The sequence below is a fragment of the Pseudonaja textilis genome, chromosome 2, assembly GCF_049901715.1.
Source record: "Pseudonaja textilis isolate UNSWEBS1 chromosome 2, rPseTex1.2, whole genome shotgun sequence".
Classification (NCBI taxonomy): domain Eukaryota; kingdom Metazoa; phylum Chordata; class Lepidosauria; order Squamata; family Elapidae; genus Pseudonaja; species Pseudonaja textilis.
Window position 1 is genome coordinate 155,894,690 of NC_141991.1, and position 13,103 is coordinate 155,907,792.

General features: G+C 36.4%; 2 protein-coding genes across 7 annotated transcripts in view; one reads left to right on the forward strand and one right to left on the reverse strand.

Annotated features, from left to right (window-relative positions):
* The window catches only part of YIPF2 (Yip1 domain family member 2), a 453,467-nt gene that overhangs the window by 35,936 nt on the left and 404,428 nt on the right, over positions 1 to 13,103 (forward strand). The gene's annotated exons all lie outside the window — the stretch shown is intronic.
* The window catches only part of CARM1 (coactivator associated arginine methyltransferase 1), an 85,735-nt gene that overhangs the window by 22,193 nt on the left and 50,439 nt on the right, over positions 1 to 13,103 (reverse strand). For all 6 annotated transcript variants that reach the window (XM_087926076.1, XM_087926073.1, XM_087926074.1 and 3 more), the window contains 3 exons: positions 2,738 to 2,823; positions 1,337 to 1,426; positions 107 to 244 (listed from right to left, as the gene is read on the reverse strand). In XM_087926076.1, coding sequence (XP_087782202.1) covers positions 107 to 244; positions 1,337 to 1,426; positions 2,738 to 2,823 — 314 coding nt within the window. The remainder of the gene's footprint in view (positions 1 to 106; positions 245 to 1,336; positions 1,427 to 2,737; positions 2,824 to 13,103) is intronic.

The following is a 13,103-nucleotide window of genomic DNA, read 5'->3' on the forward strand; positions in this document are numbered from 1 at the left end:
GCCTTGAATTTGACATATTTGCATTAGACTCTCAGTCATAGAAAACTTTGACAAATTACTTTGAGGACATTTCCCCCTTTTCTCAAGATGATTCTACGCATCTTACCTCTTGTTGGCAATAAGGAGGCATGTCCCTGAGAGGGTGTCACCAGCCTTAGCAAAAAGCGGAGACTGAAACAGGCACCGAACTTGGTACCAGTGGGTAAGAGGTTCTGTGGGAGCAGTTGAAAGCCAAACAGTCATTCTAATAGAAGGACAGAGACAAAAATCAAGAGTAGAAACTTCATCAATCTACAGTCCATCTTTGAAATATTTATTGTAGTTTTAAAAACAGATTCAGCTGCACGATTGGTTTGTGCAAGCCAATATAATATACATTAGAAGTTCATATGCAACTTACATGTTTCCCCCAAAATAAGACCCAGTCTTATATTTTTTTGCCATCCAAAAAGGCACCAGGTCTCATTTTCGAAGAATGTCTTCCACTGACTTACCTTGTAGCAGCAGCACTAACAGCCCCACCCAGCAAGAGCCTGCTGCCAGGGGCCACTTCTTCTGCGAATGCTTGTTGCCGCTTGCGTGTGTCAACCCCAGCCTCCGTTTCGCTGTCAGAGCCCTTCAGGAAAGGCCTCTTATGATGAAACGAGGTCAGGGGGTGCTGTGCACGTCAATCCAGAGCCAATTTCTCAGCTGTAGAGGCCTTTCCTATAGGCCTCTAACAATGAAACAGAGACTGGGGGGCGACACACACAAGTGGCAGCAAGTGGCTGCAAAAGAAGTGGACCGGCAAGGCGAGGCAGGTGTCTGAGTGTGTGAGGCCTTGCTGCAACCATCTGAAGGTAAGTACCGCTAAGGCACCTCCACCCCATCCCACCCAGCTTGATTTTTAGCCACGTGCCTCGTCCCACCCCATGCACCCTGAAGTAGGCGGGGTTATCTTAACTAGGGCTTTTTTGGGGAGCAGGCTTATATTGGCCCCACATGTAAAAATCAAGATAGGGCTTCTTTTCAGGATAGGTCTTATTTTCAGGAAAACACGATAAATTCAGGATCAAATAACACAACTTTAGAATTAACTACCCTCTTTAATCAGTCTTGAGATAAATAATGTTAGACTAGGAAACTGCATTTCCAAATATGAACAATAGGAAAGAAAATGTAGAGATGCACATTTTCTTTCTTTTCTTTATTTTTCACATATTTAGCCATAGGACACAAAATATAATTGCCATTTACAGTTGCTATTGTAATCTGGCATGTTCAAATTAATGTTGTACAAGATTGTAATAACAATTAACATCTGATGGTAGGAAAGCACATCTTTGTCCTCACTTACACTGAACCAATGAAGGCTACATCAAACCAGAAAGCCAATCCATGGACTAATCCTGAATGTAGCATGTGGAATTTGAATGGAATTTCTATCCTGGAAAATAAAAGTCACAGTGAGTCATATGAAGCTAACTTCTTGTGAACACATTGGCCTATATACATGGACAACATAAAATGTATGTTACAGACTAGGAATATAATAACCCTTTCACACAGTATATATGGCACAATTACTCAAGTCAAACATTATCGTCTGTAGCAATATGGAGAATTCAGAACTTTTCCAACACAGAAGAATTCTCACTGCACACTTCAGAGACTCAGAATGGCTTATGTAGTGACTTATGTAGTGACAAAGAGTAAAAATTTTCTTTGAAGTGTCATTTAATTAAAGAAGTGTTTCTCACTCTTTGTGACCTTAAGATGTGTGGACTTGAATTCCAGTATTTCCCAGATAGTCACACATCTTAAAAGTTGCCACGGTTGAGAAAATCTGGATTAAAGAAATGTAATCTTTCTTTTAAAAAAAGACTGGTTCTTAATTCCTATTTCAATTTAAATTTGCACATTCAAATTTCAAGATAAAAAGATCCTCAAAACAAATATGTACAATAATTCTATGTTAAATGTTTATCTATGCTGATATCTCAGAATTATCAACTAGGTTCCAGCTTTGAGTCCAAAAGAAAGATACTTGGATTGAGAACAGGCATTAGCTAAACGACATGGGTCTTATTTAGGGAATGGACTATTTTTAGATTTTATAAGAAATGACAAAAATCAGCAGACAAGCATTGAAAATGACCCCATCAGCACCTAATCCACAACAATTCAAATAATCCAGCATGATGATTTTTCCAGTTTACTCAAAACCTATTCCCCCAAGATACTGAGCAAATAAGTCTTAGCTTCCCACAAACAAAGTATGCTTGATATAGACACTATAAGAGTTTTATTCCTTCACCAGGGCAAAAATCCATACCCCCAGTATAAGCAAAGAAGCTAACCAGAAGCATGGTCTATATTATGTCAGTTCTGGATCACCATTGAAAATGTTTCAGGGTTTAGAGTTCTACCAACTCTAAAATAATGAAAGAGGAGGTTTAGACTACTCTTCATGCCAATTTCCCAAACTATAAGCCCATGAAGGCTCATCTTCCGAATGGGAAGTACATGGAACAAGGAGAGTTATATCACCAAGTAAGATCAAAAGGTAGCTGCAAAAGTTTGCCAATCTACTATAGAAAATTATCGACCATAATTATGATGGTTGATATTTTGATATCTAATTGCAAACAAGTCTTATTAATATACAACAAACATAACATTTCTAAAGGAAATATAAGTTCTCCAAGTTGGAATCACAGTGGGATCACAGAGTTGAATTTTTTGGAGAAAAGATTACCTGTGCAAATCTGCTTCTTTGGCATCTAAGAAGTTTACGGTGTATTTAACAGATTTGGCCATTAGAATCCTAATATCAAAGGTATCCTAGGAACAAAAACATAAATTAATGATTAGTTCTGGTTAGGGTAGGATGACTAAAATCTTGGCTCCCAAATAAAGGGAAAGCCATATATTGTCTATGGACCAGAAAATGTCTGGAAAAAAATAAATATTTCAGTTGATTTTTCCTCCAGCTCATTTGCACCAATTGAGAAAGCTAGACTTTATTATATGGTTGTGAACTTTCCACAAAGACTGAAAGCTGTCTGTCAGTACACATATATAATACATGTCTGCAACTTCTTAAACCAAGCACGCATTTTTCTGGTATTGTGCTGGCAGCTGCACAATCCTGGGAAAAAATATAGCTATTTCAGATCTAACGCATTGCACAGTTATATTATAGCAATAGCACTAGTGCTTTACAGCCCTCTCTAAGCACTTTACAGAGTCAGCATATTTCCCCCAACAATTTGGGTCCTCATTTTACCCACCTCGGAAGGATGGAAGGCTGAGTCAACCTTGAGCCTGGTGGGATTTGAATTGTAGGCAGCTGGCTGCAGCAGAAGTAGCTTGCAGTACTGCACTGTGCCACAGAGGCTCCACAAATGCTACACTTTCCTTCTTAGTTTGCAGGCACACTGAAGCAGAAGCAGAGGTAGACAGCGGGTAGAGGTAGACAGCGAACAAACTACTTTGGGATTTAAGACTCCAGTTCTAACACTTTATCCAGTCAATATTTTGGTCACAATTAATTCCAAAAATCTTTAAATGGGGGAAAACCAGCTAACCATGAATTAATACAAAGATTAACCTAATGGATCTACAAGCATAATGTATACATTCAGAATTTTCATTCTAAGTAGTCTTCTTTTCAAGAAAATAAACAAGGATGTGCTAACTGTGTCATAGCTGCCATTCTGCTGCTGCTGCTTCACATGTTGCCAGCCTGACAAAGCAATGGTGGAAGGAATTGGAATGTGGGTGGTTTGGGAGGGATTGGGTTTGAAGTAGAGTCGGCCTGATGAGAGGAGTACCAATCAAGAACAAGGTCAACAAAAGGAATGCAGTGGACTTGAGGCTGACATCCCAGTGTTATGGCACATCTCTATGGAGCTCTGTGGAATCACACCAAATTTGACCTCCCAGGAGATTCTGAGGGACCCAAGTCACACTGGAGTGGTGATGAAGACAGAGAGGACACTACATCGATCACAAGGAGACCACAAACTCGTTTGATCTGGAGTAAGTTCTCAATCCAGCGGGAAAAAAAAGATGGCCATTGTGTGCCTGACCAAAGCTGTGACAGCCAACTGATGAAGCAACCATAAAAGACTGAGGAACAGTGTGGTCAATCTGGGTGAGATTTTTCCAATTTCTGTTGAGGAACTTTCTCCCTTAAAGCTAGCCTAGGTGAAAGTGGGACTCAAAGAGAGAGTGGGATTGTTTGTTTTCCACCCCCCAAAAAAAAGCAACGAGCAAGCCTGAGCGCTATCTATGTTTCCAAATAGGGAAAAGAGAACTTTTCAGAAAAGAGAAAGAAGTTTGAAGGCAGGACAGTCGGACTGGAAATTTTAACAATACTAAGTTGAAAATTTTTGTAATATGAAATCCTGACCCCTGGAATTTTAAAAAAGTTTTGGATTGGAAAGACAATGAGAGAGGGAAAGTAGAGAAATAGAGGAACAGCGACATCTAACAGGTGGAGAAAAACACTGAGAAGTGAAAGTGAGTGAAAGGATGGCCTTGTTTGCTACAAATAACACCTGCACCGACAAATTGTTTATACAGGATAGCAGAGACAGAGAGTGAAACACTGTAACTTTTTAAACAGTGTAGCTCTTCGAACTTATATGGAAGCTAAACAGACAACGCAAACAGAAGCTGGGAAATAGCAGGGAACTATTTTTTTCCTTTCTGAACTCTCAGAGCTTTTGGTGATCTATGAGTCTTTGTGGTTGAACTCTGGGGCTTGGTGGGCTTATATGGATTACAAATTATCAAAAGAACAGTTTTTGAAGAACTTGGGGACTAACAAGCAACCTGTTTTTTGGAGTACAATAACAGAAAGTGTGAAATTTCTTGGAGATTGAGAACAAGAGGGGAGAAAGAAAAAGGGATCTTGTGATTGTTAATTTTTGAGAATACTTTTTAAAAGTGGGAAGTTGGTTGGGGACTGTGGAAATGTTGGTATAATATTTGTGTTATTATTATATCTTTTAAATCCCTTAAATTATCTAAGACCATCCAAAATGACAAATACTTCAATTTAAGTAAATTGGGGGGAGGGGGGAGAAATGCTTCTGCACCATCAGCAGTATCAGCATCTAATCCAGCAAGTCCAAAATCATCGGATAGCGTATTGTAACAGAATAAAAAATGAATACGATGTAGGCAGAAATGAAATCAATGCTCCAATTATTGCAAGAAGCCACAACAAACATTTTTTGAAGATATGAAGGAAAGAATGGAAAAGATGGATGATAAAATGGAGATTATTCAACAAATAATAATTAAAAATGAACAACAAATTCAGAAAGTATAAGCGAAATCAGAACAAACAGAAAAAAGTGGAAGAGATGAATCATAAGCTCACACAGGCAGACAAAAATATGGAGAACAATAATGACTTTGGAGAGAGATCAAGCTGAATATTTCTTGAGATTCCAGAACATTGAGGAAGAAAAAGGGGGAAACCTTGCTGAGATAATGGCAGAACTGTTGGCGGATGTCTTGGAGGTGAATAAACAGGAGATGCTTGTTGGGTATAACATTGATACACCAACTAAGTTTGGGTGAATAAATATATAAACCAAGGTTTGGGAGTTTGTAACTTGTAGCTTTAAGCACAAAACTGCTTGTAATTAACTAATTGAGGGTGCGGTTACAAACGGCAATAAAAGGCAGTAAGAGAAACGTAATCTCCTCTCTGCTTGTTATCAGCTTGCTACTGTTTAGTTTGCTACTGTTTGCTACAACTGTTTGAATACCTGAACGAAAGGACTATTTCATTGATGTGCTGATATCCTGTGAATACTCAGCGTTGTCTTCAAAAGGAAAGGTATCAGAGGAGAGGATATCTTTACAAGAAGATAAGGATATAGAACTGACTAGTTAATGGACTAAGTTACTGAATGGATATATTTGTGAATGACATATGGACTGATTGACAATGTTTAAACTCTAATTGGATTAAACAACTATTTAAACTACAAACAGTGTTTTTTGTCATCAGTGTGTGTAAACTCTAGGGCCCTTCCTCTCTCATTTGGCTGCCTGGCTTGACTGCTGCTGCACATTCTGTTTGGGGGTTTGTCCCCAAACACTAACATTGGTTATGGGCCCAGTGAGCACAGTCTAACTAACCATGATATAGCAGTGAGAGTTGGTGTGAGTTGCACATTACTGTAAAAACAAACTGTTTTTCATTGATTTTTAAATAGTTGTTTACCTGAAGAGCAATGGCACAAGTAAATTTGCCTAATCTGTCCATGATATCCAGACTAGATGGAACAAACTATGTTTCATGGTCAATGAAATGTAGTTTACTTCTACGAAGAGAAGGTTTGTGGGACATAATAGCAAACCCACCAGATGTGACTAACTTAGATCCTGATGTTGAGGAGGATGACAAAAAGATACAAGACTATAAACGAAAGAATGAGCAGGCTTTATGCATCATAGGACTGTCTCTCTCTGACCAGCAACTTATCCATATCCGTGGAGAGGAAAACGCTGCGAACTGCTGGGAGAACCTCAGGAAGATATATGTTCGAGACAGTGTAGGAGCTCATATATATCTTACACGCAAAACTATTTCGAACACATCTTCAGAAGAATGGAGACATGTTAACTCATTTAAATTGTATGAAGAGCATTTTTCAGGAATTACAAGAAAAAGAGCTTATATTTAATGAGTTGCAACAAGTATACATCATACTGTCTTCATTAGATCAAAGTTATGATGATTATGTGACTGCTTTAGAAGTATTGCCAAAAGATAGTTTATCATTAACTGAGATTACCGGCAGGCTATTAGAAGAAGCCAGAAGAAGGTGTGAACGTGACCAGCTGAGAGAAGATAAACCTAATAAAGAAGAGAACTTATCTTCAAAGCTTGAAAGAAACCAACTAAGTAAATTAAAGCACCGGAAGAAGAGAATTTATCTTGACGGCATACACAATTAAAAAGTGTTTTAATTGTGGAGGCAGAGGACATTTGGCAAGATTCTGCAGAAAAGAAAAAAGCCAGAATGTAAAAAAGCCAAAGAAATCCTTTGAACTAGCCACGTTTAGCAACTGTGATGTGAAGAATGATTTATGGGTGGTGGACAGCGGTGCATCCCACTGCATCACGAGAGATAAGAAAAAATTTATAAAAATGTCTACAAGCTCTCAACATATATCACTTGCTAATGGCTGGAACCTCAAGGCCAAGGGAGAAGGTATTGCATACTGTCCATGCTTAAACCAGGATATAAAAATGTTGTATGTACCACAGTTAAAGGTGAACTTGCTTTCTGTAAGGGTATTAGACAAACTAGGTTATGTAATTACATTTAAGGATAATAATTGCATAATTGAAAAAGATAACAAAAAGGTAACTGCAGCTTTAAATGGAACATTGTATGTATTACATGATAGTAAGAAAGGGGAGGCTCAGACTGTATTTGACAATATAAAGCCTCATAATGAATGCATCCATTTATTGCATAGGCGTTTGGGGCATATAAATTTTAAAATGCTAAAATGTACAGTAGAGTTATCTGATGGAATAAGGTTAAAACCTTGTGATAAATATTTGCGTTGTAATGTCTGCTGTGAAGATAAGAGTAAAATATTGCCTGCAAATAGGCTAAATGGTTTCAAAACTAAAGAACCTTTAGAAGTAGTATTTGCAGACATTATAGGTCCAAAGAAACCCAGTATGGGGAGTGCTCGATATATACTGAGCATTATGGACCATTATTCTAGATATGGGTTTTGCTACCTAATGAAAAGCAAAACTGAAACATATCAACATTTCTTCAACTGGTTAAAATTTGCAGAAAGAAAGACTAAACGGCAACTGATAACCCTGGTGTCAGATAATGGTACGGAATTTGTTAACAGCAAATTCCAGAATAGATTAAAGGTAGCTGGAATAGAGCACAAAAAATCTGCACCATACAGACCACAACACAACGCATTTATTGAGAGAAGAGGCCAAACACTACAGGCAATGGTTAGAACAATGTTAACTGATTCTGGATTACCTGATTCTTTGTGGGGAGGCCACAATGTGTGCTAATACCATATTGAACAACGTTGTTAACACAACTACTGGTGAAATACCATTCACCATGTGGCATGGCAGGAAGCCTGATCTGAGTTACCTGCACACATTTGGTGCACCAGCATGGATGCATATCCCTACACAACTCAGGCGTAAAGGGCAACACAGAGCTAAACAATTATTCTTCGTTGGTTACCAAGCAAACCATAGGGCATATAGATTTTGGGAGAAAGGCACATCTAAGGTGTTAAGTAGTGCCAATGCCCAATTTCTAGAGCACGTAGGATGGGATAAGTTAGAACAGGATAAAAATAAAGAAGTAATTATTGAATCCTATAGAAATCCCATTAATTGTCCCTGTAACTTTAAGAATAAAGTAAAGAGAGAAATACAGGCAGAGATAGAGCCCATAAAGGAAGAAATAATACCAATAGCTGAGCAAGCTGAGGAACAGGAACAGGTAGTAATTCAAAAAAGTCCTCATACAAGCCCTGTAATTCCCAGAAGAACTACACGAATATCTAGACCGCCTGATAGATACCAGGCTAACACAGTGTGCCAGATTAATAAAGTTCCATATACTGTAGATGAAATAAAAATGTATCCTACTAAAGATAAGGAAAGTTGGTATGCAGCAATGAATAGGGAATTGAAATCCTTAAAGGATATGGAAGTATATGAAAATGCGAGATTACCTGTTGATATAAAACCCATTGGCTGCAAATGGATTTTTAAGATAAAAACTGAAAAAGATGGTAATATAATCTATAAGGCACGATTAGTAGCCCAAGGCTTTAGACAAAATGCCAATGACTATGACGAGGTATTTGCACCTAGCCTTAAAGCAGCAACATTAAGGGCAGCTTTAGTGTGGGCAGCAAGTAAGAAATATATAGTCAACCATCTAGATGTAGAAACTGCTTACTTGCACGCTCCACTAAGACATACTGTATACATGAAAAACCTATTGGATTTAAAGGTGAAAATAATAATGATTATTGGTTGTAAAAAAGAGCCTCTATGGTCTTAAACAATCAGGCTATGAATGGAACCAGTATATTGTAAAGGAACTAAACAATATAGGGTTTAAAGCTGGTTTAGCCGATCCATGTCTATTTAAAGGGAGACAAATGGGAAAATATCATTATTACTATTATTTACAGATGATATTGCTTTGATTACAGAAACTAATGATGAAGCCAATAAAATAATAGCATCATTAGCTAAGAAAATAAAAATCAAGCAATTAGGGAGATAAAGAAATATCTAGGTTTGAATATACTGAAAACACAGAAAGGTTTTAAGATATCTCAGGAGGATAAGATATCTAAATTGCTAATAGATTATAAGATGGAACTTTGTAAGACTGCAAAGACTCCAATGAGTCAGGATATTTGCAAAATGGATGCTCAAAGTCCCAAGTTTGATAAGGTAATATATCAATCTTTGATTGGTAGCTTATCATACATTAGCAATTGGTCAAGGCCAGATATAGCTTATGGTGTTAATCAACTGGCACGACATAATAATGATCCACTACAATGTCATTGGAAAGCATTAAAGAGAATTTTGAGATATCTTAAAGGAACATTACACCATGCACTGTATCTAGAACCAAAAGGTGATCTAATACTGAGTGCTTATGCAGATGCTAGTTTTGCATCAGAAAGAGACACAAGAAAGTCGACTTCGGGAACAGCCATAATGCTGGGTAAGACATTAATAGGTTGGAAGTCAATAAGACAACAGCATATAAGTTTGTCTACTATGGAAGCAGAATTCTCCTGTTTGTCGTTATTATGTACTGAATTAATCATGTATAAGCAGATGATGAATGACATGGGGTTAACTGTAAATTATCCTATAATTGTACATGAAGATAATCAGGCAGCAATTCAAATGGCCACAAATATTGCTGTAAAAACTAGGAGCAAGCATACAGATTTAAGATATTTAAACGTTAGACAATCTGTAAAGAGTAAAATGATACAGCTGGAGTACTGCATGTCGGAGGACAATATAGCTGATAACTTTACTACAGCCCAAGGTGCCATAAAGCACCAAGAGAGTTGTGTAAAGTATGGTTTTAGATTGTAAGGGTATTATATATTTATATCACCCAAAAGGGGAGAATGTTGGGTATAACAATGATACACCAACTAAGTTTGGGTGAATAAATATATAAACCAAGGTTTGGGAGTTTGTAACTTGTAGCTTTAAGCACAAAACTGCTTGTAATTAACTAATTGAGGGTGCGGTTACAAACGGCAATAAAAGGCAGTAAGAGAAACGTAATCTCCTCTCTGCTTGTTATCAGCTTGCTACTGTTTAGTTTGCTACTGTTTGCTACAACTGTTTGAATACCTGAACGAAAGGACTATTTCATTGATGTGCTGATATCCTGTGAATACTCAGCGTTGTCTTCAAAAGGAAAGGTATCAGAGGAGAGGATATCTTTACAAGAAGATAAGGATATAGAACTGACTAGTTAATGGACTAAGTTACTGAATGGATATATTTGTGAATGACATATGGACTGATTGACAATGTTTAAACTCTAATTGGATTAAACAACTATTTAAACTACAAACAGTGTTTTTTGTCATCAGTGTGTGTAAACTCTAGGGCCCTTCCTCTCTCATTTGGCTGCCTGGCTTGACTGCTGCTGCACATTCTGTTTGGGGGTTTGTCCCCAAACACTAACAATGCTTGCTGAGTTGGATGAAATATTTAAAATATATACAAGATATGAAACAAGGAATAAACTCCCCAGAGAAGCATATGTGAGAAGGCAATATGAGCAGAGATACTCCAAAGAAAAGAGATGAACCACTGGAATATAAAGGGAGAAAAATAGTAGTCTTGAAACAGATCCCTGGAAGAGTAAGAGATACAAGAAAACAATATCAATTTTTGACAACTAATCAAACATGGAGTGAATTTCAGATGGCTGATACATGAGGGAATATTGGTGATCTGGATGGAACAAAGACATCGACTGGATTCTATAGATAAAGCAGAGCAATTTTATGACCAGCATTTTGGGTCATATGAGGATAAAAGAGAAAGAGAGGAAATTGATGGAAAACAAACAAGAGGGGAAAATCATACAACAAAAGGAAGATAAAATAGAGCAGAACAAGAAAGTGCAAGGACAAAAGAACAGAGAGAAATAAGAGCAAGTAGAACAACAAGACCTATCTACAGGGAAAGCTATGGAAGAAGGAATAAAACTGCTGTCAATCAATATAAATGGATTGAACTCTCCCATGAAAAGGAAAACGGCTTTTAATAAATTAGGAAAATTAAAGCTAGATTTAATTTGTCTTCAAGAGGTCCTTATTAAAAAGCAACATAATAAATTATTGGAATATTCTAAAATTGGGAAATTATATTCCTCATTAGCACAGCAAAAGAAAAGCGGTGTGGTCTTATATATTAAAGATACAATAAATGCTAGACAAATTTTTGCAGATGAAGATGAGAATTTTGAGGGTGGAGATAACAATGAACTATAAACAGATACTTTTGATAGCAATATATGCACCAAATAATAAACAAGATTTTTATGAAAAACTTCACAAGAAAATTATAGAATTAGACTATAAAAATATTTGTGTGGTAGGATATTTCAACACAATTGTAGATGTAGAACTAGATTATAAAAGTAGTGAAATAGCCAAAAGGGCCAGAAAAACACTTCCAAAGACCTTTTTCAAAATGGCAGAAGAAATAGGCATTCAAGATGTATGGAGATATATATACGCTAAGAAAAGCCAATATTCATTTTATTCAAATAGACATATGTCTTGGTCGAGAATATATATGATATGGACATCACCAGAGTTAAAATCTAACGTGCAAGAAATAGAAACAGAAACAAGCATTTGGGCAGACCACAATCCAGTAAAAGTTAAGTTGAAATGACAAGAGAAAATCAATATGGATATGGCATCAATCAATATTAAAGGATAAGGAATTTATACAAACTATAGAAAAAGAATTGGATTTAAAAAAAAGACAGAATAGGAAAGAAGAGACTTCATTGCAAAATGTATGGGATATTGCCAAGATGTATATCCGGGGATTAGCTATAACTTATATGGGAAACAAAAATAAGAAAAAGAAACAAAATCAAAAGACACTACAAGAAGAGCATTTAGAACTAGATATAGAATTACAGAAAGAACCACATGAAAGAATTTAAAGAACCAAATGGAATTAATAAAACATAAACTGAATCTACCTGATAAAGAAGAATTGGCCCCCAAAATTAAAAGTGTTAAACAGAATTTCTTTGAAAATGCAAATAAACCAGGAAGATGGTTGGCGTATTAAACTGAAAAAAGAGAAAGAGAAGAAATTGATACACTGATTGGCAGATGGGAAAGGAGTTCTCCATTACCAAAACGATGACGAAAAAATAACAATTCAGGATTATTATGAAAAGCTGTACGACCAGGGGAAAATCCCAGAAGAGAGAACAAAACAATATTTGGAAAAAGCTGAACTACCTAAAGTACTTGAAACAGTGAAAGTCATGTTAAATAACGAATATCAACTATGGAATTAACAGAAGCGATTAAGAAGCAAAAGAATAATAAAACATCAGGACCAGATGGGCTACCAGCAGAATATTTATAAATATTTATATAAAGTATCTTATAAATATTTATAAGATACTTTAGGCCCACCAAAATTGGAAGTCTATAACGAAGTATTTTAGAAGGCGAAGGTACCAAATTCGTGGATGGAAGCAAATATTACCATAATTCCAAAAGAAGATTCAGACTTAATGCAGACAAAAAAACTATAGCTCTATAGATCTATATCTTTATTGAATGTTGATAATAAAATATACGCTTCAATAATAGCAGAGAGACTAAAAAGGGTTTTGAATGAATTTATACATTCAGATCAGAATGGATTTTTATCTAAGAGACAGATTAAAAATAATATGAGAATGATCTTAACATATTGGAATATTATATGAAGCACATCCTGGAAAACAAATAGCATTTGGTAATGTAAATTGGCAATTTATTTTATT